The following is a 24,402-nucleotide window of genomic DNA, read 5'->3' on the forward strand; positions in this document are numbered from 1 at the left end:
CCCCTGTGGCTTTGGCTTCTCCACGCCAGCTGCCCAGGCCAATCTTGTTCTCATGCAGGCTCTCCAGGGGCCTCAGTGTCACTGGGCTGCCCAGAGCTCGGGCCCTTAGGATGGCCACCATGGCCGCTTCTCTCCCAAGCCTGCTCAGTCCCACATGGGCCCCAGTTCCCATTTCAGAGGATACTGCTTTTACCCCGGCCTCCCAACGGTCTCCCTTTCTGCCCACTCCCTCTCCCCCATTGCCATTGTCCATTTGGCAACGACATCTGGCCCCAGGCGTACTCTACCCAAGAAGTTTTTCCTAACCTGCACTGCCAGAGATCCCCACCCCTCCCGGGGACATTGAGTCTGCCGGATTCTCCTTCCTCCATTGTACTTATGGAGGCTCAGTCAGGGTGGGGCAGTGGGGAAGGAAGTTGAGAGTTGGGTGTTCAGGCTTCCCTACCTCCAGCCCCCACTACTGGCCACAGTCCAGGCATTGTCTCCCAGGGACTGAGCTGCCCACAAGGCAGCATTCGTAGTCATTTGCGTAGAAGTGGTGGGAAAGGGGAGGGTCTCAGGCATAAATTTGCTTTAAAAAGGCAAACACACACACACAAACCCAAAAAACCAGATTCTTCCAAATGGGCTAAGTGTAGCTCCCGAAATCCCTACACGGACTCAGACTTGGGAGTGGAAGGCCTGCAGGCTCTCACTCCAAGCCTGCGACGTGCACGGGCCACAGCGACAGCTCCAGCTCCGCAGGACCAGCCTAGGGAGCCTGCTCCTTATCACAGGGAGCACTGGGCCAGACTGACTGAGGCAGGTGCTAGAATCCCTGGTCGGAGGTCCCAAGCATCTGTTAAAATAAGACCATTTATATCCCAGAAAACAAGGGGTTAGGCTCTCCAGCAGAGATTTCAAGGGCCCAAAGAATGCCATATCCGCTGGCTTTGGCTTCAGGACCCCGCTGGGAGTGTGGGGATCAAATATCTTCTTTAAACTCCTCCATTACATGCATGCCCTCCCAGGAAAGCAGGCAGAGCCCAGTGCCTGGCCCATAATTCCATGTCCTGTTTTCCCACCTGGGAAGGCTGCAGGCTTTTCCCTTCATCCCGACGGCTCCTTCAAACTCCCCAACCCCCTCAACCGGGACCCTGGGGATGGGAGGGGCAAGGTGGTCGCGGCGGGGGTGGTGGTGGTGGGTGGGTGGGTACAGTGTGGCCTGTGCCTTTCCTCTCACCCACAAGGGAGGGCCTGGACGATGGGATCTTGGTGGGAAAGCTGGCAGCTCCCCAACAGCAGCGAACTGAGGAAAAACGCTCCCTTACTCGACTTGTCAATCACGCTGGCAGATGCCAAAGGGAGGGCTGGGAGGGACAGAGGCTGCTGTCTCATGTGGGGGGAGTAAGAGCAAGAGCAGGGGGAGGGTGTGAGGGTGGAACTGAGGGTGGCTGTATGCCCGCGAGGAGCCAAAAGGTCTGAGGGGGGCACAATCAGGTCAGAGGAACAGAGGAACAGAGTTAACAAAGGAGATTTTTCTCTTCAATCCTCTCCACTACCTTTGTGTGCCCAAGTATTAATGCTGGTTCTCTGAGCTTTCAGGGCACCTGGGAGGTTCAGTCGGTTAAGCGTCCAACTTTGGCACAGGTCACGATCTCAGTTTGTGGGTTTGAGTCCCGCGTCAGACTCTCCTCTGTCTTCCTATCTCTCGGCCCCTTCCCTATGTGCACCCTCTCAAAAATAAATACACATTAAAAAAAAAAGTAGGGGCACCTGGGTGGTTCAGTTAAGCGTCCAACTGTAGCTCAGGTCATGATTTCAGTCTGTGAGTTCGAGACCTGTGTCAGGCTCTGTGCGGACAGCTCAGAGCCTGGAGCCTGCTTTGGGTTATGGGTCTCCCCCCCTCTACCCCTCCCCTGCTTGCGCTCTGTCTCTCAAAAATAAATAAAAACATTAAAATAATTAAAAAAAAATAAACTGAGCTCTTGTTTGCGAATGATCACAACCACATGACTCAGATCATTAGAGAAAGGGTTTTGGAAAACGAAGTGAGGAATGAAGACTGAAAAGACCATTAGTCCAGGGGGAGTTACTCTTGCAAATCCAGATCTCTTCTGAAATTTCCCTGTACCCACCTTCTCGGTGCCACCTGAATGAACAGCAGGCCCTACTTTTCTAGCTCTCCCTACTGGACGGTCACCTTCTCCTTTCAAGGCTCGCCACAACATGGTCCCGATCTACTTCTTAGCCCATTATTTCCACATTAATGTCAGCCGAAACTAGGTAATTTCTTGCTCCCGTATTCTGCAAACCTGCCTGTGACACTTCCCCACATTTACCTGTTGAAATTCTACCCTTAAAGGCCCACTTCAAACTCCCCTTCCTGAAGCATAGCAGCTGGCCCAGAACAGAAAGCATCAGTCCTTTCTGTCTCCTACTACTTTGTAGGACACTTCCTCATGGTACTTTTTACCAGTTCTTTGTTACCTACCAGTTTCTCTGACCCCGTACTGTCTTTCCTCCCACCGCCATGCCTGCCCACACTCCCATCTGGCTCAGCCCCTGTACTTGTATGCTAGATTCCGTCCATGTAGCCTGCTCAGTTTTCCTCCTCAGTGGACCACTCCCATTAGCTCACCAACAAGCGCAGTCTCAACCACCTTAACAGGGTAGTCCACATCTGATGTCTCCAATGACCTTCTTCCTGTCTTCTCCTATGCTACTCCAGTCCTGCTCCCTACTGCTCCACTGACAGCCCATCAAGGTCACCAGTGACCTTCATGTTCTCCTTTGCTAACTCCTCTGCATCTCCGAACCTCAATGATGGAGTCCCTGGACTTCTCTACCTACAATCAACACTATGATCCTGTTCAGCTCCGTGTTCTTGAACGCTCACTGTGAATCTCCTGTCCAGATCTCTTCCCCTCAATTCCAGACTCCTATCCAACTGCCTACCGTGCAACTCTAGGATGTGACCCGCTCCTAACACTTAGTACGTCCAAAATGGAACTCCCAAGCCCGCTCCAGCCACAATCTTCACTATCTTGATTATTGGCAAAAAAATGTTGGCGTTATCCTGGACTCCTCGCTCACACTCCACTTTCTCCTAACTGGTCTCTCTGCTCCCACCCTTGCCCCTTCACAGGTTAGTCTCAGCTCAGCAGCCAGAGTGTCCTGATGATAGGTTGAGTCAGATCATGTTCCCTATGCCCTTTGCTGAAATCCCTTCCATGGGCCCCGCTCAGCCCATGCTGAAGGAAATTCCTTCCCCCCCACAACCCCGACCCAATCCTACTACCATTCCCCCCCTTGCACACTCCACTCCAGCCATATTGCTGGTGCTCCAACATGCAGGCACACGTCCACCTCATGGCATTTGCAGACACTTCCTAATGCATGGAAGGCGGTTCTTTCCCCCAGGCAGTTGTGTGGGAGGCACATTTCAAATATTTATGCAAATAGCAACTTCAGCAAGGGAATAAACCTCTGACCCACCACCACATTCTCTCTGCCCAGCACTCCTATCCTTTTAACTCCTCTCCGGAGCACTCAGCATTTTACACACACCACACACACACACACACACACACACACACACACACACACACAGTCTTTTGTGTCCTGCCAAAGACTCCCGGAGGGAAGAGACTTTTGTATCATTCACGGCTGTATCCCCAACATGCAGGTCAGCACCTTGTATGGAGTCGAAGCACTATCAATATTTGCTGACAGGTGCATAAGGATCATCTCTGCTTTATACGCCCTACAAGAATTTTTACATGGTTAGAAGCAAACACAAGAACTTGCACAGGGTTAAGCTTTAACAACAACAACAAAATATATTGAAAACAACAGCTCAAAATAAGAGTCACATCACTGGTAAAATGGGAAGGTTTATTAAGGTTTTTCCTCAAGAGGAACAGCCAAGCCCATGCTTCTTAAGAGAAGCAATTAGCAGGAAATGTATGTCACACCTTGGGCTCCGAACCACAGGAGGCTTCTTCTTAAAAAGCCAAAGAGTTGTATCCCCCAATACCCTTTTAAAGCTCTTCTTAATGTCTGCAAAACAGAATCCATGTTGCCTTTCCAGAAAGCAGAACCAAGCATCCAGTTCAAAGTCTCCAGCTGTTCTCGACAAGAATATTTAAGCAAGACATGGCATTAAATAAATGGACTGCGCATTCAGCAAACCCAAGATAAAACTACAGTAAAAAAAAATATTCATATTCAGTGTAATGTCTGTACTACATTTTCAAGAATAACTTGCATTTTTTACATTTTTGGGGAATAGAAACACTAAAAGCTTGGTGGTTGGACTACCTCAAAGCTTGCATTCATTTCCTTCCCTGCACAAGATGGGCTTTTTCCAGATGCTGGCCGAGCACCCAAACCACTCTGCCCTTTTAAGTTTGGAGCTGAGTCAAGAGGGGCTATTTTAATACACACTTATGTAGCACCTTAAATAAGTACAAGACCCAAATAAAACAAAAGGTTATTTTACAAGCTATTTTCCTCCTCCAAATACCTGACAATGTCTTCACACTTTGGTTTCACAACACACATATAATTTGTAAGAGCATATTTTATGTCTTTTAACATTCTACTGCGATTGCTTATCAATGAAAATACGGAGGTAACCTTTCTTTCTGTCCCTCAGTCCTAAAAAGGAAAATGAGATACGTGAACTGACAAACATAGGTGTCCCTGATGAGGAAAATGAGGCAAAATACTGAAATGGGGCAGGTCCAATGATGATGTTCATCTATGGAGAAAAATAGCTCCCGACCAAGTAACCTGTCTTAAATGATGCTGGTAATAAAATAAAGATCAGCATCTTCCCAAGGATTAACTTTTCCCAAGTACATTCTAATTTCAAAGAAACAGACCCTTTCACTGAGGAGTAAAAGGTGGCCAGTCATGATGGCAGATCAAGACGCCAAAGAGAAACTATTTCAAAGCTGTAGGGGAGAGAGGATAACATGCCAAACACCCATATTTCTCCTAACAGTCCTAAGAGAACTAACTCTGTGACCACGGTTTAATAAATTACAGTATTTCCACATCTTTGATGAATTTCTTACTTCTCTCCCCTGCCTGGTAGATTTCAAATTCTTGAGGAAAGGCCTTTACGCCTCTTTGTGAAGCAAGCAGTGTTTATTTATAAGAACAGATGGATTGAATTCATACTATTCATTCAAGGCTTGTAAAAGTATTAACTGATACTGAAGCTCCCCCTGGTGGAGGGTAAAATTATAGATGATGTATTTACTGTTTTGTTTCTAAAACTAGATTGGGGGGAGCACTAGAAAGCCATTAAAGTCGTTCGTGCTTTAGTGGGGAAAAACTATCAACTGGGACGTCAAGCCTCCTTTAAATGATATGTTACTCATATGACTAAAGCCATCGTGCTTTAAAGAGTCCCAAATACGAACATACCAGTTCTTGGATATTTAGCGTATGAGAGTCACAGAGAATATCCTTGAGGACTTTGGGATTTTTCAGCTATGTAAGATACACCAAGTACATCTTAGTTTCAGGCACCCTCCTCCCTGGAACCAAGACTGCAGAGTCCACAGAGGGACCACATAAAAGCGCACCCAGCTCCCTTCCTGACAGGATGCCTTTCCAACCTGGCTCAGCAGAGGCAGGTTTTGCTGAGATAGTACTGCGCCTCTGATTTCAGCAGGCCCGCTTCTGTGTGCTGCTGTGTGCCACCGGGGCGTTTTTCTTCGCGCTTCTGACTTCATCCCAAGTGGAATGGAGAAGAGGGTCACCAAGGAGCAGACTGGAGCTTGGGAATTGTTCTTAATGATCCCTATTGATCTGGCAAATAACCACACAATCTATGTAACAGGTAATGTTTGGCAAGTTTTACCTATGTGTGAGATGTTTGTCTATGATTTTAAGTCGAAAGGAGTGTTTGAGAGGTGAGTTTTTAAGCAGAGTGACTCTAGAGGACCTTAATATATGCCACCTTGACCTGGACACACTGGCCCTAACACTTCACTTATTTTCGATTTATTGCATTCATTAGATTTCTGGCCCCTCAATCCCAGACCTACGTGTAACTGGATCAGTAGAAAGTATCAGTTAACTAAATGTATTAGAAACTCGAACTCAAAAGAATACAGTTTCCAATTTTCTTTCTTCTTCCTTTTTTTTTTTTTTTTCATAATATCTTAACATTTTCTCAGGTCGGTCAGAGCTTATATTTGAAATCTTATTCTTAAATCTCAACTTAGCAGCTTATGGACTGACCACATTCCTGGAAAGTCTCAGCGAGGCATGAACACTACTTCATACCTAGTTGCAACGAGACAGTATCTAGATCCCTGAGTAGTGATGCAGACTTTCTAGGACTCATCTCCTCCTCAGTATTCAGGGACAAGGCACAGGGTTTCCTAAGCTGGTTTCTCTCCTTTGCCAGCACTTGACCGGCCCGAACAAGCTATTGTGCTCCTCTGTGGAGAGCACATCAGTCATATATGTGGAGAGCATATCAGCACATATATGGTCACCCTAGATTCATGTCCTCATTAAGCGCCATCTTTGTAAAAACAGAGAAAATTGGGAAGGAAAAGAAAAGCACCACTATACAGCCAGCTAAACTTTTAACTTAGCAATCGTTTCCACACTATGACTACTATACTATTTCACATGTAGTCGAAGCAAAAGCAAACTGACAACATTCTTGACATGCTTTTTCACTTTTTCCTACTTCTTTCAAATTCTTCAATCTATCATAAAGCAAATTTGAAAATTCTTTCATAACATTTCGTTGGTGGGCTTCTACCCAACAAATTAACAATGGCAAAAGGATTCCCCTGATGAAATGACAAGCTGTGGAAGATCTGAAATAGTAAAGTTAACCCCTGATACAGTATTAAACTTATTTTTACATATAAAAATAATACACAGTGGGATATTTTATTCAATAAGATACAATCTTTAAGATCAAGAGAGAATATACAAAACTATTCTATGTAGTCTGATGTGATTTGCTGTATAGTAGGAATAAATACATCTGGAACAGAAAGTGTGATGTCTGTTCTTAGAGAAACCAGCAATTACTGGGGGGTTTAAAGCCAAGTGGTGTGCAGGTACCAGGCATAAAAGCACATTGAAACAATGTGACCATTATAAAATAAAAGTCTTAAATCTATAAACAATAACAAAAACACACAAACCAAATGAAAATGTACTAAAATTTAATCATCCATAAAAGCTGTAATTTAATCTGACAGTAAAACACAAGAAGCAATATTAGAGTTGGTTTAGTATATTATATATTTTAGCTTTGAAAGCCATAGAAATCAGTTATCCCAGTTTTTTTTTTCCTATAAAAGACCCATTTTTCCAAAGCATTATGCACAAACAATTTTAATTAGAATATAATGACAGAATGATATTTCATAATTTTTTAAATATAAAATGAAGTCAATGACTCAAAAAGTTATCTGCTGCAATGAGTTTGAGGGGAAATTTCATAATCTATATCATTACAGATATAAAGTATAATGGTTCAACTTTTTAGTGCTTGACAGGGAGGAATCATGATAAAAAGGTCAATATGAAATCATCTGATTATAGTAGCAATATCTAACATTTGAAATGCATCCATGCTCTTTTGTATAATCATATTAGAGTCAAGTATATTTATTTTCACATCTGTTATAACTGCTATTGCAAAGGAGAAATACTATTGTCTTATTTTCCAAGAGATATACACAGAGCAATTTTTTTTCTCCAGGGAGTTTGTGCAAACCAATACAAGATTTAAATTCTTCACATAATATATAAAACAGGAGAAGCCTCTTCATCAGATTTAATTTTTGAAGGTCTGGAATGCTGGCACTTCCCAATTAGGCAACAGTTCTTCATTCCTGTAATCTAGAACATCGAATAGATAGAGATATACATATATATACACACATACATATATATACGTATATGTGTATATATATGTATATATATGTATATGAATCTCTTGAGGTCAGAAAATGGTAGTGAACGAGCAGATATTTAATAATATACAAAGAAACAGACTTTGGATGATTGTTACTTGACAAATTATACTAAACAGCTACAGTAACAGGGCTATTTTAAACTCCCTTTAAAAATGTTTAAAAAATAGTTTGATTGCTTTCACAATCTGACAGTCCTGTCTGTAAAGCAGAAAACAGTGATTACTTTATTTCTATCCCATTATCATCTTATTTTTAAAAGTTCCTTTTCCAAAAAGGAAATGACACCTGTACATAAAATTTTTTTAACCATTTCAGTACTATAGAATATTAGGATTACTTCTTTTTTTTTTAAGTTTATTTATTCTGAGAGAGAGAGAGAGAGAGAGAGGGAGGGAGAGGGAGATAATGAATAGGGGAGGGACAGAGAGGAAGAGACAGAATCCCAAGCAGTCCCCACACTGACAGCACAGAGCCCGACACGGGGCTTGAACTCATGAACTGTGAGATCATGACCTGAGCCGAGGTCAAGAATCAGACGCTTAACCGACTGAGCCACCCAGTCGCCCAGAACTACCACCTCTAATACTGGACAGAAAAGAGGACACAGAAAGAGCTGATCCCCGTGTGCAAAGGTGGAAGACTCAACGTTAGTGGTACTGCTCAGTAGAAAAAAATTAGGTTAAAGAAAGAATTTCCTGAAAATGAATTTCTTCTCTCCTAGTCTTTAAAAATGGGACATACTGAAAAGAGATTAACATGCTTCAATACAATCTTGCTTAAAGGGTAAAGCCAGATAAACTGCCCTCAACATTCATGTACTCTTACTAAACATATATAGAACTACTTAAATGTACCCCCAACCTTTGTACTTTTTAAATGAGATCAACATGGCACTTCCAGTCTATAACCACTCTGGGATTTCTTTGCTCTGCAAAGTATTCCGATCACTAAAGAAATGACTTGTTATTTGTTATTATCCAACATCCACAGAGATCTCAGGTGACTTACTGAATATATTGTTAAGCTGAATTATATATCAAAGCCTAAAAATTTATGCAACAGGATGAAAGTCTTGTTTCCAGATCTAGGCCAAGATCTCTCGTCTAAGGTAAAACACAACATATGAAGGAATTTTCACAACAGGCCAGGAGACGGCACCTCTTCCCTTAAACGTAAGCTAAAAGAGATTTTCTGAGAACTGGAAATTAAACTAGGGTCAGCTAAGGTAATGGCATCAACAAGACAGCCAACTACAAGAGAGTTAAAGAATATAGATCAGAACAGGAACTGGAGTCCTCTTTTTCCTACCTGTGTACCCTTACCCAAACACACACATCAGCAAATTTTAAAATAATCACCTTCAGGGAGCTAATGATTTATAGTTATTGAATCAAGATTTCACTAAGAGCCTAAAGCAAACATTCGACCAGAAGCTATCCTTCCCAAATCCAAGTACTGAAGGCAAACCCCTGCTGTTTCCTCCTTTCTGCCCATTTTCCTCTACCTTCATTTAAGAAGGGGATACAATTACTCAGTTGTTTCCCTGAAGAGAATGATTCAACCAAGTCTCTGAGGAAGCACGTGTTAGTTAATCTGGTGCTCTGAAAGAGGTAATCTGCTCAATGGACCCAAGAGACTTACAAAACAGTGTAACCAACTCTCAAGTGGGAACAGCAGACTTTCCTCTAACCTGACAAAATTAGTAATAGGCACATAACCAGCATTAAATTACATCATAAATCCACTTCATGAAAATATTCTTTTATGGTATGGTTTAAAGAGTTCATGAAGACAAAGCAGAAACTGTTCAGGGGATTTAATATAAATAGAGAAAAAAACCCCAAATGGTCCCACAGGGCCTGGTTTCTCAATTGGTAGGCAGCTTCAATGCTGCCACTAATTTCTCTCCAATGGTTTCACTTAATGGAAACTTAAGTGGTACTTACTACTTAGAAGCCTACAGACAAAACATTTCAAAGAAGTCAACCTATACCTATAAAGAAATGACTACCACAACATACTACCACGTATCTAGTGGAACGGCTTGAGTTAAAAGACTGACAATATCAAATTTGGGGAGGATATGGAACTCACAAACTGCTACTAGACGCGTAAACTGGTACAACTACTTTGAAACCTTTTTAGAAGTATCTACTAAAACTATCAGTTATATGGTATTAGACTGGCCATTTCATTCATATACACACACACACACACACCCCAAACAGAAATGATGCACATGTGAATAAAGACTCATGCAAAAATGCACAGAATTACCCATATTGGTTCTTGAAAAGAACCCAAATGTCCATTAGTAGCAGAATATATAAATATATTGCTAGTACAGTTACATGATAAAAATGAACTACTGCCATATGCAACAAGGATAATACCCGAAAACGTATTTTTAGTAAAAGTAGACATAATACTGGCTTTTCTAAATGTTAAGTTCAAAGAGACGCAAAACTAACTATGATGTTAGGAATCAGGGTAGGGGTTACATTGGATAGGAATGACTTTTTTTTTTTTTAACATTTACTTATTTTTGAGAGACAGAGAGAGAGCACATGAGCGGAGGAGGGGCAGAGAGAGAGAAGGAGACACAGAATCTGAAGCAGGCTCCAGGCTCTGAGCAAGCTGTCAGCACAGAGCCTGATGCGGGGCTCGAACCCACAAACTGTGAGATCATGACTTGAGCCGAAGTCGGATGCTCAACCGACAGAGCCACCCAAGCGCCCCATGGTAGGAATGACCATTATTGATACACACAGGGGTGTTCACTTTGAAATAATTAATCAAATGTGCACTTCAGCAATTTGTTTCAGAATGAACCATGTTCCACTTTAATGTGGCATGAATTTAGGAGTGACCCTGGATGGCATTCTATTCATTCAAACACTATTTTTTGAATTCCCATTCTGTACCTGGCACTGGGGACACAGTGGTGAACAAAACATACATGGTCCTTGCCCTCCGACAGCTTCTTCTCCCAGGGAGAAAGACAAATTATCAACAGATGAAGAGATCTACGAGCTACAGGTCCCATTTACAAGTTACAGAAACTGGAAATACCCTAACAGGTGGAACAGGAAGTGGTTTGGGTTGGGGAAAGCCCAAAATAAGAGCATGAGAAAGGCATCTGTTCTGCTTTTGGTACCTTACCTGGCTCAGAGCTGCTGCTTACTGTGGGTCTAAAGCAGCAGACATGATTTCTTTTTAGGCTTCTTCTTTTCCACTGGTGTTTTTCTATTTATCTGTCTGACCAGGTCATAAAATATCTAAATAGAAACAAGAAAAAAAGTCTTATTCAACAAACATTTGAGATCTTGCTCACAAAACAATCCTGGTTCTGTTAGATGTTATTTTGCTCTTGGATCTCTGTTTGCTGCTTTGTTTTTAATGGCAGGTTTCTTAGAGGCCCCAGGTGACCTCAGGGTAAAGCAGGACTCACCAATTTACCATAAGGGAAATACATGTACTCTAAGACATTCAATATCAACCTAAGAAAAAAAAAATTAGTTGTGAAAAATATAGTAGTGAAGTTAAATTCTTCATGGAATCTTCCATGCTTCAAAACATAATTATTAAGGGAATAGTTAATGCTCAACTTGAATCTTCACATTTACTTTATGTTTAGAAAACTTCAAATTCACCCTAAGTTGCAAGAATAATACCAAGGACTGGTGTATATTCTTTACTCGGATGCACCAATGACATTTTGTCATGTGTACTTTATCATTTCTCTCTAGACATATTCTCTCTTATTTTCTACATCATGTGAGAGCACTCTGCATACAATGGGTCCTTAAATGGGTGAGTATGTACCTCCTAAAAACAAGGATATTCTTATATAGCCATGTAGGTATCATGCTTACTACATTTAAGCACGGATATGTTACTCTGTATCATCTACACTGCAGATCCCAATCTTACCAGTTATCCCAATAATGTCTTTTAGAGTACTTCCTTCTCCTCACCACCGCAAATGGATCCATCATCGGATCACATACTACATGTCATTTTAATCTTTTAAAATCAGTTCTTCAGCCTTCGTCTCTCATGACATTGTTATTTCTGAAAACTGATGGCTAGTAACTTTATAGAATTTCAGTTTGGGTTTGTCTGATGTTTCCTCATGATTAGATTCATGTTATAGATTTTGGGCTGTAATAGGACAAAAGAGATAATGTGTTCCTCTCAGGATATCATACGTAAAAAAGCACATGGTTTTCGTTTGCCGCTTTTTGGTGATGTTAATTTTGGCTAAAGTGAAAAATAAAAAAAGTGTGTGACCACAATTTGAAGTGACAAATACATCTTCATTAAAACATTTCTATTAATACATCTTTTGGGTTCATTCTGGATGAAAAATGCAAGGCATCAAAGACAAAAATACAACAGTACTTATTTCACAGAAGCAGACTATTTTAATTCTGATGTATTTCTATGTTTCATAGTGCTAAGTATGCCAAAGTGTTGGAACAATTAAACAAATCAGCTGGATTTGGTTCTTTGCTATGAAATGCAAATACTCACTAATGACCTGGAATAGAAGCAAATACCGCAGAATCTCCTTACTATTACTGATTTGTGATAAATAGTGCTTTGTAGAAGTGTATCAAAAGGTCCTACCTTTTAGGGGCATTATAGGGACAAATGACACAATCTGAATATGCACTGAACATGGGCTGTGTGAATAACAATTTTCTTGATTTTAATAATTGTGTTGTGGTTGTGTAAGAAAATGTCTTTGATCTAAGAGTACAGACACTAACATATTTAGCAGTAAAGAAGTGTGATATATAAACACTGACAAAATGTTAACTGGTGAATCTGGAGGAAGAGTAAACAGAAATTCTTATTGTTTTACATATTTTCAATAAATTTTAAAATATTTTTTAAATCACTGGTTTCCATTTCTTTAAGATGGTGCTCAGATAAAACAATTTCTATTTACTTTTTAAAATGGTCCTCAGATTAGAAGACTAAATCGTTAAAAAGAAAAAAACAAAACAAAACACTACTCAGTGATTTATCCCAAAGCTGTAAGTGATTCGTTTATATTTTTTTCTTTCTGCTTTATCCTCCCCATTCCCATCTTCTTCAAACCATTTAACTTCTCTATTATCTTATTTCTAAGAAAGTTAAAAACACAGGATATATGGACAAAATGGCAGTTTGTTTCACAACTCTGAAACCCTTTAAAAACCTAATGTGGAAAAGCCACAAACAGGTTCTCCTTTGTTCCCTAGCCTCAATGAAGAAGCTGTAAAATAAAAAATAAGTAAATGGATAAACTAAAATAGTCGAAGAATCAAAACCACACGTTCGTTCATGCCAGCAGTTCTGGGTGTCTGGGACTACACTGACTGATTTTGTAATAATATCCTCAACAACTTTGGCAAACACTGCCCACCTCACAGCCACGGCTGGTTATGTGATGAAGGCAAGTGCGAACTATAGTTAAGTACTTGGTTAGATATGCTCAGGGTCCTCAGCCTAAGTTCTTCCCCATTTCTCTGAACTACAGAAAAATCTAAAGGGAACACAGAGGAGTTCCTCAAACCCTCTGTCATTCTCAGTTGGGATGTCTTAATGTATTTCAAGATTATTATTCCAGCCTCAGCAAAGAACAATTAATTCTTGATTAAGACTGATGTGATTCTGGTATTGCTATGTCCTAGCTCCAGAACATACCAAAAATGGTGTGGATAAGAGTTAAAACATACATATATTCTGATGTAGGTATCAGAGAATTAGAGGGCTACTTAGCCAAGCAGTATGTCCCCGTGTGATTTCAAATTTTTAAGTCCAACAGAAATCACTCATATATTTACAAAGCATTAGCTGTCGGAGGATAGCTGTTTCTATCAAAGGAACTCTGTAGCTGGATTATCAGGCTATAAAGAGAGAGACAGTAAAAGAAACTCAAACATTATACTCTAGCATGAAATTTGTATGTCCCTCAAAAGAGTTAAGATCCTTAAAATAGCTAATCTATTCCATTTTGTTTTACTGCTTCCATTTTTGTCTAATAAAGCCTCACGTCGAGGGCTGACTGGAACAAGACTGTCCTGAAAAAGGACCTCTGCTGCACTGGAAACTGCACCCAGAGAGAGGTGCAGCAAGTGGCACGGGGGTTCCCACAAACATGGATGCTTAAAAGGTAAGGAACACCTCCTGTCTGCTGTGCTCACTGGACCCTGGCCCAACCCAGCCCCAGCTGAGCCCTATGAACTTGGTGGGTAGGTACCAGTGAGAGCGAGAACAGGGACAGCAAGGAGCCAGATCTCTAAGAACAATCATCCTGCAGATGGTGGCCCTGCTCTACTGTTTCCCTATCCAAGCTCATGCATCAATCCTAATGCTTTTTATCTCAAAGTGCTTTTTTTGAGAAAAGACTGCACTAAAACTTAAAATTTTAGGAGCCACATTTTTCAAAATAACATCTGTGAAGCTGTAATTCCACAACAGAGAAAGTTGAAGCTAAAAGCAGATCATACTGCCTTTTTGTTTACTTGGCAGTGAAAAAGAAATGACAGGTGAAGATCTCACTAGGACTTGTTCTCCACTAGGAGGTAAATTTTAGGGCAGGAACAGTGTCTGGATGACTACTACCCCAATGCCTAACACACTGCCAGACACAGAGGCACACAATAAATGAAATTTATCAATTCTTATGTGCTTATAAAAATTGGTTTTACCTGTAAGAGCAAGCTTTGACATTCTTGGTTATTTGAAAACAGGATTTGCAGCAAGCTTAATTTTTTTGCCTGTCAGATGTTGAAAGTAACTCAGTCATTTTAAAACTCAGACAACAGTGGGGCGCCTGGGTGGCTCAATCAATTGAGTGTCTTACTTCAGCTCGGGTCATGATCTCCCGGTACGTGAGTTTGGGCCCCGCATAGGGCTCTCTGCTGTCAGCACAGAGCCCGTTTCAGATCCTCTGTCAATGTCCCCCCCGCCCCTCCCCCTGCTTGCACTCTCCCTCTCAAAATAAATAAATATTAAAAAAAAAAACTCAGACAGTAGTCCGTCCACAACTATAATAATATTAAGTCAATAAAAAGTGACCTACAGAAGCAAAGGCCAGAGAGGAATAGCAAACGCACAGGATGCGGATGACCTAATGCACTCTCAACTCTCACCCATGTTGTAAATGAACTGAATTCTTCCTGATTGCCTGTGATGCCACAAATGACCAGCAAACTGGCAAGTGAAGACTTTTGCACTACTGTGGAAGAAAGAAGCCTACTCTGGTTTTTGTTTTTGTTTTTTTAAAAAAGCTTATGTTAAAACTAACAGATGCAAAGACAATCTCTTAAATTTTGGTTGGTTGGTGGGGGCAGGTGGACCTGGGCTGATCTTTTAGGGATCCAGTAGGGTATTGGATTTACACCCAGGCAGGCGGGTGTACTTGTTAAGCATTCCTGTCACAGCTATGTTCTCAAGATAGTGGAAAGCTTGAGTAATGGACAAAAAAAGCCTTGTGCACCTGCTGTATCAGGCCTCAATGACTGGGTGAACTATAGTTCCATATCCATGCTCCCAAAACCTCCTTTTGAGTCAGAAACCAAAGGAAAGCAGGACTCAAAACACCCAACTCTGTGATATCCATGAGGTAATAACTGTATAACATAAGTTGATAAGCTCAATAACTACTTTGATTTTTGTATTTTCCTACTTGACTTTACAACCTCTTCACACACATGTGCATAGGTAACTGTTACAATACAAGGGTAATATGACACTTCTCACCTACCGCCTTCTGGCATATCATTCAGAAGCTTAGTGGGACTTTAAACACATTGTTTAACTTAAACTTTCTCTATGCCGATAAGGTAAACATAAGTGTCCTCATTAGTCATCAAAGTGATGTTATGCAAGTGAAGGAATATGGTTTCTAGCAATTACCTAGAGTTCTGTATACACTGACAGAATCAAGACTGCTTAGAACAAAATTTTTTCTTCAAAAAACTTGGTTTTGGCTGTTAACTTAAAAGAAAGGTAACTAAAAAGGCACTTGTTTGTGCTGCCTAGCAGATGTAGGTTACCTCATTAACGTTGATCTTTGACTTTGCAGAAGATTCTAAAAAGGCACAGTTACACCACTGTCTTGCTAAATTCTGACCCTGTTCTTTGCCAACTACTCGCTCATCTTCCAGGTCACATTTATTGCCAACCAAAATCATTGGAACCTGTGGGAAGGACAAAACATAATATGAGCACTAGCATACTTGTTACTCTTCTAAGTAAGCAACTACCTGTCACCAATTGAAATGGATTAATTAGGATCGTAAGCTTCACCAAGTACTTAAAGAAATAATATGTACTGTACGCGTATTGAGGGAAAGAAGGTAGATGGAGGGAGAAGAGACAGAAAAAATACGGAAGAGATCCTACTATGCTCACTTGCTAAATTATTTTAAGGCTATAATCGCAACAGTGTCATGTGGACTACTACTAATAGCTGAATTCCAAGTACAAAAATCTGAAGGGAAAGGCAGCTCCTGCAATACAGAGAAGAATGTCTCCACTGGTCCTAAGCGTGGTTTAAGTGCTTCACCTCACAGGTCCAACGAACACCAGAAGTAGTGGCAAGACAACCCAAGCGACAGGTTCTACTTCTGTATCTGACGTCCAGATTTGAAGACCAGTTTAGGTGAGATGTTAAAAAAGGACAAACAATAAAAATACAGCCACGAAGCAGCTATGCCTTCCCTTTCTCCCCATGCCAGAAATGCTGTCCCAACTGCCAATTAAACGAGTCGCTAACAAACTGTGCAACGTCCTTAGATAAAAGGTAGCCACAGAACAAAGTCATCTGTGAGGTGATGGACACTACACCCAAGAAAGGACTGAAGGCACACGTGGATCTTGTGTCCCAAACAGACAATCATCACAAGTCAGGTGAAACATACTAGACCTACAGCTCCATCTTTTTCAGTTATTACACGGAATAAAGAGGTTCACATTACCCGAGTTCAGTGATTTGCATGTAATTGCCTACGAAAACGGAAGTCTCTTCGATAAATTAGTCATGGCAAAGAAGAGAACTATTCATTAGGTTACGGTTGGTAATGAGTCATATGGTAGAAATCCCTTCCGCCTACAGTATTACCCAAAGTTGAGGTCCTGAGCAGGTGCATATGTTCCCATTAATGAGAGAGAACACAGGAAAACAGAAAGAAAGGTACACATGAAATTTTATATCCCAATTTAGACAACTGAAAAGGAACTCTCTGTAGTTCAAAACTGAGGCAAACATGTAAAGTATGTATTTCATCTTTGCAAAAAGGTACAACAGCAATGATGCCATTCATCAAATAAGAATTCTATAACAAAAATAAAATGTACAAAATATAAAAATGCAGCTAATGAAAATCCTCAACATAATTCAAAGGAAAACACTGTAAGTAAAAACTACCAACAGAATTTTAGAAATGGAACATACCACTATGGTTCTCACTAATGTTCTCTGAACACTGTTTCTGACATAACTACCACCTTTCAAAGCTCAACTCGAGTCCCCCACTTCTTCTACCAAGTATTCTGACTCCTCTTCCTTGCCTACTGCATTTATTAACACACAGCACAATGAGCACTTTACCATACATGCCCTCCTTTTCTAACTATCTTAGCATATAATTTGCAAGTAAATTTAGAAAGTTGTAAAAATTTTCTGATCACAGGGACTCTTTTAGGTCTGTGGTAGATACCCTCCAAATCCTCTTAACAGAAAAACAGACACTTTTTATTTGGCCACAGAGAAAGAGCAGTATGTCTTATAGAGAGAAATATACTTACATCTTCTGTGTCCTTAACCCGTAAAATCTGTTCCCTCAGGTCCTGTAAGTCATTAAACGTGGACTGAGCTGTGATAGAATATACTAGTGCAAACCCTTGGCCATTCTTCATATACAAATCCCTCATTGCTGTAAATTGCTCCTATAATAAAAAAAAGTACAATTATAAATATGATTTCTTGATTGAATACTAGAACAATTTATATCAGAATAACCACAAAAGTGAGCTACTGATTTTTTTCCTACACGTTATCATGATAGGAAACCTAAGACCTATTTTACAGTTTCTAGAAACTGAGGTGAATGTTCTTGTTCCCTACTTACATGACTAGAAACCATGACAATGAACTGAAGAATCAGAAGGGAGATCTTAAACCACTTTAACACGGTTTTTCTGTCATTTAGAAAACTGTATGTAGGTCCCTTTTACATACAGATCCTAATTAAATTATTTTGATGCTACTAAAGATGACCTCCAAGAAGTATTGCTAGAAAAGAGAAGTCCCAAGTACTGAATCCTTAGGGTCTCCAATACTAAGGGGTTGGGAGATGAAGACGAATCAGGAAAGGAGACTCAGGACTAACCAACGAGAGAGGGAGAAAGCCAACCAAGTGTTGCTTCCTGGAAGCCAAACGAATACAATTTGTACAGAGGATAGTGATCAACTGAGTCAGAGGTTGCTGAAAAGTCCAAGGGAGCTGAGGATACATGCAGAGGGCGGATCATGAATAATGACAGTCCACCACAGACTTGAAATCGATGTGAAAAGGGGCTTAGGATATGAGGACGATCAAAGATGATGGGATAAACGTACTGCAGGCTCCAGGGAAGTTGAAGGTATAAAAGGAAGTGAGAAGGAAAAACAAGAGGTGGTGAGTGGAGAGGGATGCTTGAAAATAAGATGAAGGCTGTATCACAGTTATTGGTAATCACATAGTTTAGGGAAGACCATGGGCGTGAATGGCTGAAGCAGCACGGAGATCAAGACACTGATAGACCAGGGCACCTGGGTGGCTCCGTCGGTTGGAAAAAAGGAAAGAAAAGACACTGATAGGCCAAGGGAAATGGATCATCTATAATGCCATATAGATTCTATCTGGATACTAAAATCACCAAGAATTCTAACTGAAGCAGCGATGGAGAGAGTGAGCCAAAATCTTCAAGGAGTAAGGAGTAATCTGGGACACGATTAATGAACATCAACTACTTTCCAAGCTTCATGCAAGGCACTGGGGACACAGACAACTAAGATACTGGAGAAAGATATCTCCGGTAAAGAACTTCTTAATTTGGACAAGAGGAAGAAAAAAGAATCCTCGCACACTTGTGGAGGAGGAATGGGGTACGTATTCTTTAACTTTTGGGGTGTCTGGGAACACAGGGGAATGACTGCTGATTCAGAAGCTAAGGAAACTGGGGAGATGGAATTACAAAAGGGGGAGACAGTGAGTCAGCAGATCTAAGAAAGATGTAGTTCTAATGATCCCAAGCTTTCTCCTGGAATCAAAACCCATTTTCCCACAAAAGAATGGAAACATACAGTTTTATTAGTATTACAACTGCTCCAGCCTACTTACATGCTTTTCCTAATGACATGAAACTTTATCATCTACGAAACTGTTTGGAAAATTTGTGCTAAATTTTAAACAACTTATAACATTTAAGAGTAGCATCCATTTTAAAGCTTAGAACTGCCTAACAGGGAAAGTCTATATATATGTATATGGAGAAAAAAAAAAAATCGCTTAATGTGTGCATTCTTTTGTGGCAGTATAACAGGAAATCATCAGTAATTAATAACAAAATTATACAGAAGATGACAAAGGAAGGCAATGAAAATAAAAGCAAATTCTTGGAGCTCATACTACATAACAGGCATTGTGCCAAGTGATTTATAATCATTATCTCATTTGATCATTATAAGCATGCTATGATATACTAATGTCATTATACAATACTCATTTAAAGAGGAGAAAAATGAGGCTCAAAATAATCCTGAAGATTTTTGTCAGATTTTCTGTCACCAGCCCCTTGGAATGTTAAAATGCTAACAAAAAAGCAAAAACAATTCTGATAAAAAATAGTGACTATGGTGCCAAGAGACAGATTCCTACCTTAGGTAGGAATGAACCCAGAGAAATACCTACCTTAATTACAATTCTGGATTTAAAATATCTTTTGTTAAAAGCAGTAATAGGATAATCTTTACCTCCATATAGGGAGAAGATACCCAACACACACATTTGGGAGGTAAACCTGACATACAATTTGAGAGTGATACGTGGGTATTAAGTACATGTTGGAAGCAGTTGTAAGAAAATCTAAGAAGCCCTACCTTTAGGTAATTTCTTCTTAATCAGAGTAATTACTTTTACTTTACTCAGAGGAACTATTCAGATGACAAAATCTGTTCACTAACTAAAATTTATCAAAAAAAGAGAAAACATCCTTACTGTTCCTGCTGTGTCCAGGATCTCAAGCATACACTGTTGGCAATCTACTTCAACTTGCTGTTGGAGAAGGGAGGAAAAATGAAAAGTATTATCAAATCAAAATGTCAGTCTGTTTTCCTGCCACCTCTTCACTCCAAGTACCTATTAACAACTACAAAGCCTTTCTCCAGGAGTTTGCTATACTGGTTGAGACTTAACTTAGTGGAATAAACAGCAGGAGGTCTCAAGCATGTTCTATTAATACTACAGAAGCAGGACCGCTAATGCTGAGTTTAGATAGTTTCTGACCACTGTAAACTGAGTAATGATTTTTGTTACTATTAGAAGGCAATGGTTATATTCTCTGTTTAAGAAAAATTACAATAGGTACAGTTCTGACAGAAATAAAAATGTATAAAAATATGTATATTTATATGATCTTTGAAGAAAAAGTATTAAATAGCTCAAAATACAGATAAGATTTTAGAGTAAAGAAAATTCAGCCAACTTACCACGTTCAAGTTGCTAAAGTTATACTAAAATATACCCTAAATTTAATACATTGGAAAATTTTAATTTAAGAGATAAGGGGAGGGGCACCTAAGTGGTCAGTCAGTTAAGACTCTTGATTTTGGCTTAGGTTATGATCTCACAGTTCGTGAGACAGAGCCCCACATCGGGCCTGCTTGGGATTCTCTCTCCCTCTCTCTGCCCCTCCCCCACTCATGCTCTCTCAAACTAAATAAACTTAAAAAATAAAAAAAGAGGTAAGGGGAACACAGAGGCGCTAAAAAGAGTAACACTGAACTCATATAGTCCTCAAGACTTTAAGAAAAAGGTACTTCTTTGGAAAAGCTGTGTGCGTTAGGTGAAATTTTATATACTGAGTTGTATTTCCCCAGTATTTTATAACCTAAAAGAAGGTTGGACTAAAGACAGCAGGAACTATCAACTGTGCAGAAAATTTTTAATCAAGAAAGGATTAAAAAAAGTGTTAAATCTTCAGAACTCTAGGTACAGATCTGTTTGTAGTTACAACGTTAGACGGCAACTTGTTTGGGGGAAATTTTAGTATTGCCACACTATCTTCAAAACATGAACGTATTAACCTAAGGCCTATTTTAAATGCTTCTGTGTCAGATCAGGGGTTGATGAGAAGCACCGCTTGGTGCTACAAACTCACTGTCCTACCACTAAACGGGACTAATGTGGCATAATCGGCATCATCAGTAAATGGGCATGCTCAATGAATAATGAATGAGGTCTGCAGTTTCTCAAGGTATCTAGAACACAAGTTTATTTCCAACTCGCAGATAATGAAACTGCTCTGGCCAGTATGGCTGGATGAGCTTAATTAATTTAACAAAACTTGTAACACTATTAAAGGTAAATTCTATAACATCTAACAACTCAATCCTTCCCAATTTGTTGAAAGGTACGTTTAATTCCCTGCCTCCCTCCTTAACATAGTTGGGAAATAAAGTTATGAAACTTCCCCACAATTCTAGTTTTAGAATGAAATAAAATAGTATGTTTTGTCAAGACTATTATTTTTTCCTTTTAAATAATCTTTATGTTTTAGAACTTGGGCTTTAGGTGCAAAACAAAACTGAGCAGAAAGTACAGTGTTTCCATATACCCTTCTTCTTGCTCCTCACTGGCCTCTCCTACCATCAGCCTCCCACACCAGAGTGGTACATTTGTTAAAATCAATGGACCTACATACAGACATCATTATCATGCAAAGTCCACAGTTAATGTTATGGTTTTACTCTTGGTGTTGTACATTCTACGGGTTGGGAAAATGTGCAATGACGTGTACCCACCATTACAGTATCATACAGAATCCTGTATCTAATTTTTGCTAAAGATGAAATATCTTTAAAAGTTACTATAAAACTAAACAAAAATAAAAACATTCAGTCACTGGATAATTTCAAGCACAAAAGTGATCTTAATTTTAGTTCACAAAAAAAAGTTGTCAAAAATATACCTATATTCCTATGCAATTTTGCTACGTTAAAAAAAACCCCGGGGCTCCTGGGTGGGTTCGTTGGTTGAACATCTGTCTCCTGATTTTGGCTCAGGTCATGATTTCACAGATCATGGGATTAAACCCAGCACTGGGCTCTGTGCTGACATCACAGAGCCTGCTTGGAATTCTCTCTCTCTCTCTGCCCCTCCCCTGCCTGCCTGCCTGCATTCTCTCTCTCTCAAAAAAACATTTAAACAAAATAATTAAAGGGGCGCCTGGGTGGCTCAGTTGGTTAAGCGTCCGACTTCAGCTCAGGTCACGATCTCGAGGTCCATGAGTTCGAGCCCCGCACTGGGCTCTGGGCTGATGGCTCAGAGCCTGGAGCCTGCTTCCAATTCTGTGTCTCCCTCTCTCTCTGCCCCTCCCCCATTCATGCTCTGTCTCTCTCTGTCTCAAAAATAAATAAACATTAAAAAAAAAAATAAATAATAATTAAAAAAAAAAAACAAAACAGGAAAATGTGCACACTAAAGAACACCTTACTCACCAGTAATCAAACACGGAGCTTTCTGTAGCTAAGTAGTATTCTATGAGAAATAGTCTGTCTTGGAGAAACTTTTATTTATTTTTAATTTTTTTTAACGTTTATTCATTTTTGAGAGAGGGAGAAAGAGACAGAGAGTGAGCAGGGAAGGGGCAGAGAGAGAGGGGACACAGAATCCAAAGGAGGCTCCAGGCTCTGAGCTGTCAGCACAGTGCCTTACGTGGGGCTCAAACCTACAAACTGCAAGATCATGACCTGAGCCAAAGTCAGACGCTCAACCAACTGAGTCACCCAGGCGCCCCTTGGTGAAATTTTTAAAACCAGATACAGAACATCTGTATCACTTCTCAAAAACTATTTTTAAAAACCAGTTCTGTGGATCAAGTTTTAAAGCCCTAAGGAACTATTTGTAAGCATGCATATACAAGTTTCACATTTTACCTTTCTGTAGGAATCTTCTATCGTTGGGTCATATTTTTCAACAAAAATTCCCTGAACAAACTGAACTGTCTAGAAAAAAAAAGCAGAGAAAAGTTAAGAACTTAAAAGAAAAATCAACTACTCTTGAATGCTACTTACACCCTTACAAAGTGGCAAAGATTAAATGAAATTATGTGAAAATTCTGGGTAAACATGCAGATGTAAAGTCTCATTATTTTCTAACACAAGGATACATCCACAACCAAGAGGGCACATTATGAAGGGAGGTGTTCATATCAAAAGCCATCAGCAAGGCTGCTGCTAACTCATGTTGTGAAACTATACTAAGTTTCAAAATACAATGAAGATACAAATAAGAAGGACATACCTCCTAATTTATGAAAAAATAAAAATTAACCAGTATTTAAGCTAATATTCCTTTGCATTATCTATAGTAACTTTTATCTCATGCCCTTAAAACAATGAGACAAAAGGGTCTAAATTTTTAAGAACCTTAAAACAGTTTCTCTAATTGTGGGGGAAAGAGAAAAAGAAATTTACAGGCACTGAATTTATTAAATTCACAGTCTCATTCGAATTTCACGTTCTCCCCAGAAGTAGTTATTTTTCCCGTTTGCCAGCTGAGATTCAAATATACAATCTTCCTGATTCCAAAGACTTCCTTTTTTCATTGGAAACACTTCCTGCTCATCTTTTTCAGATTTTCTACTTCTCTAAGATTCCTGTAAACACAGACTTATGAAACGAGGTATTTTATCATGTGGTAAATAAAAAGTACAGAAGATGGCTGTGAAATACTGCCTGGACAGATTTAAAACCGGGTCTGGTATATTGTTGCCTAAAAGCAAGGAAGGGTAAGAATATGGCCTGAGGTCACCTACACTTAATTATGCACTAGTGTAGCTTGAGCTAAACAGATGAACCAAAATACAGTAAACTTCAAACTTCTTTCTCCTAAGCTCTTGCTCTTCAAAAGAGACTCAGGACAGAATTACACCACATCTTTTATTATTTTTTTCAAGGATTTAATCACCTCATCCTCTTAGTACTACATATAATTCAAATACGGAAAACTTCCTAAATCCTTTATTCTAGAACAGAGGTTCTCAAAATATGGTCTAGAGCAGATGATTAGAAAAAAAGTATCTCATAATACCATGACATACTCTCCTTGTCTCATAAATTTACAGTGGAGTTTTCCCACGGGTATGTAGCATCTGCTATAGCAAGACACTGGATGCAGAAGCAGGTATG

At 39.9% G+C, this 24,402-nt stretch overlaps 1 protein-coding gene across 3 annotated transcripts in view; it reads right to left on the reverse strand.

Moving 5' to 3' along the window:
• Positions 1-7,173: 7,173 nt before the first annotated feature.
• RAP1A (RAP1A, member of RAS oncogene family) overlaps positions 7,174-24,402 on the reverse strand; it is a 71,164-nt gene continuing 53,935 nt past the window's right edge. For all 3 annotated transcript variants that reach the window (XM_047870222.1, XM_047870225.1, XM_047870223.1), the window contains exons 3-8: positions 23,149-23,217; positions 20,210-20,266; positions 17,757-17,897; positions 16,004-16,147; positions 11,112-11,227; positions 7,174-7,872 (exon numbers count right to left, since the gene is read on the reverse strand). In XM_047870222.1, the coding sequence (XP_047726178.1) occupies positions 11,141-11,227; positions 16,004-16,147; positions 17,757-17,897; positions 20,210-20,266; positions 23,149-23,217 (498 nt within the window). In that variant the 3' untranslated portion in view covers positions 7,174-7,872; positions 11,112-11,140. The remainder of the gene's footprint in view (positions 7,873-11,111; positions 11,228-16,003; positions 16,148-17,756; positions 17,898-20,209; positions 20,267-23,148; positions 23,218-24,402) is intronic.

Source organism: Prionailurus viverrinus, chromosome C1 (assembly GCF_022837055.1).
Source record: "Prionailurus viverrinus isolate Anna chromosome C1, UM_Priviv_1.0, whole genome shotgun sequence".
Taxonomy (NCBI): domain Eukaryota; kingdom Metazoa; phylum Chordata; class Mammalia; order Carnivora; family Felidae; genus Prionailurus; species Prionailurus viverrinus.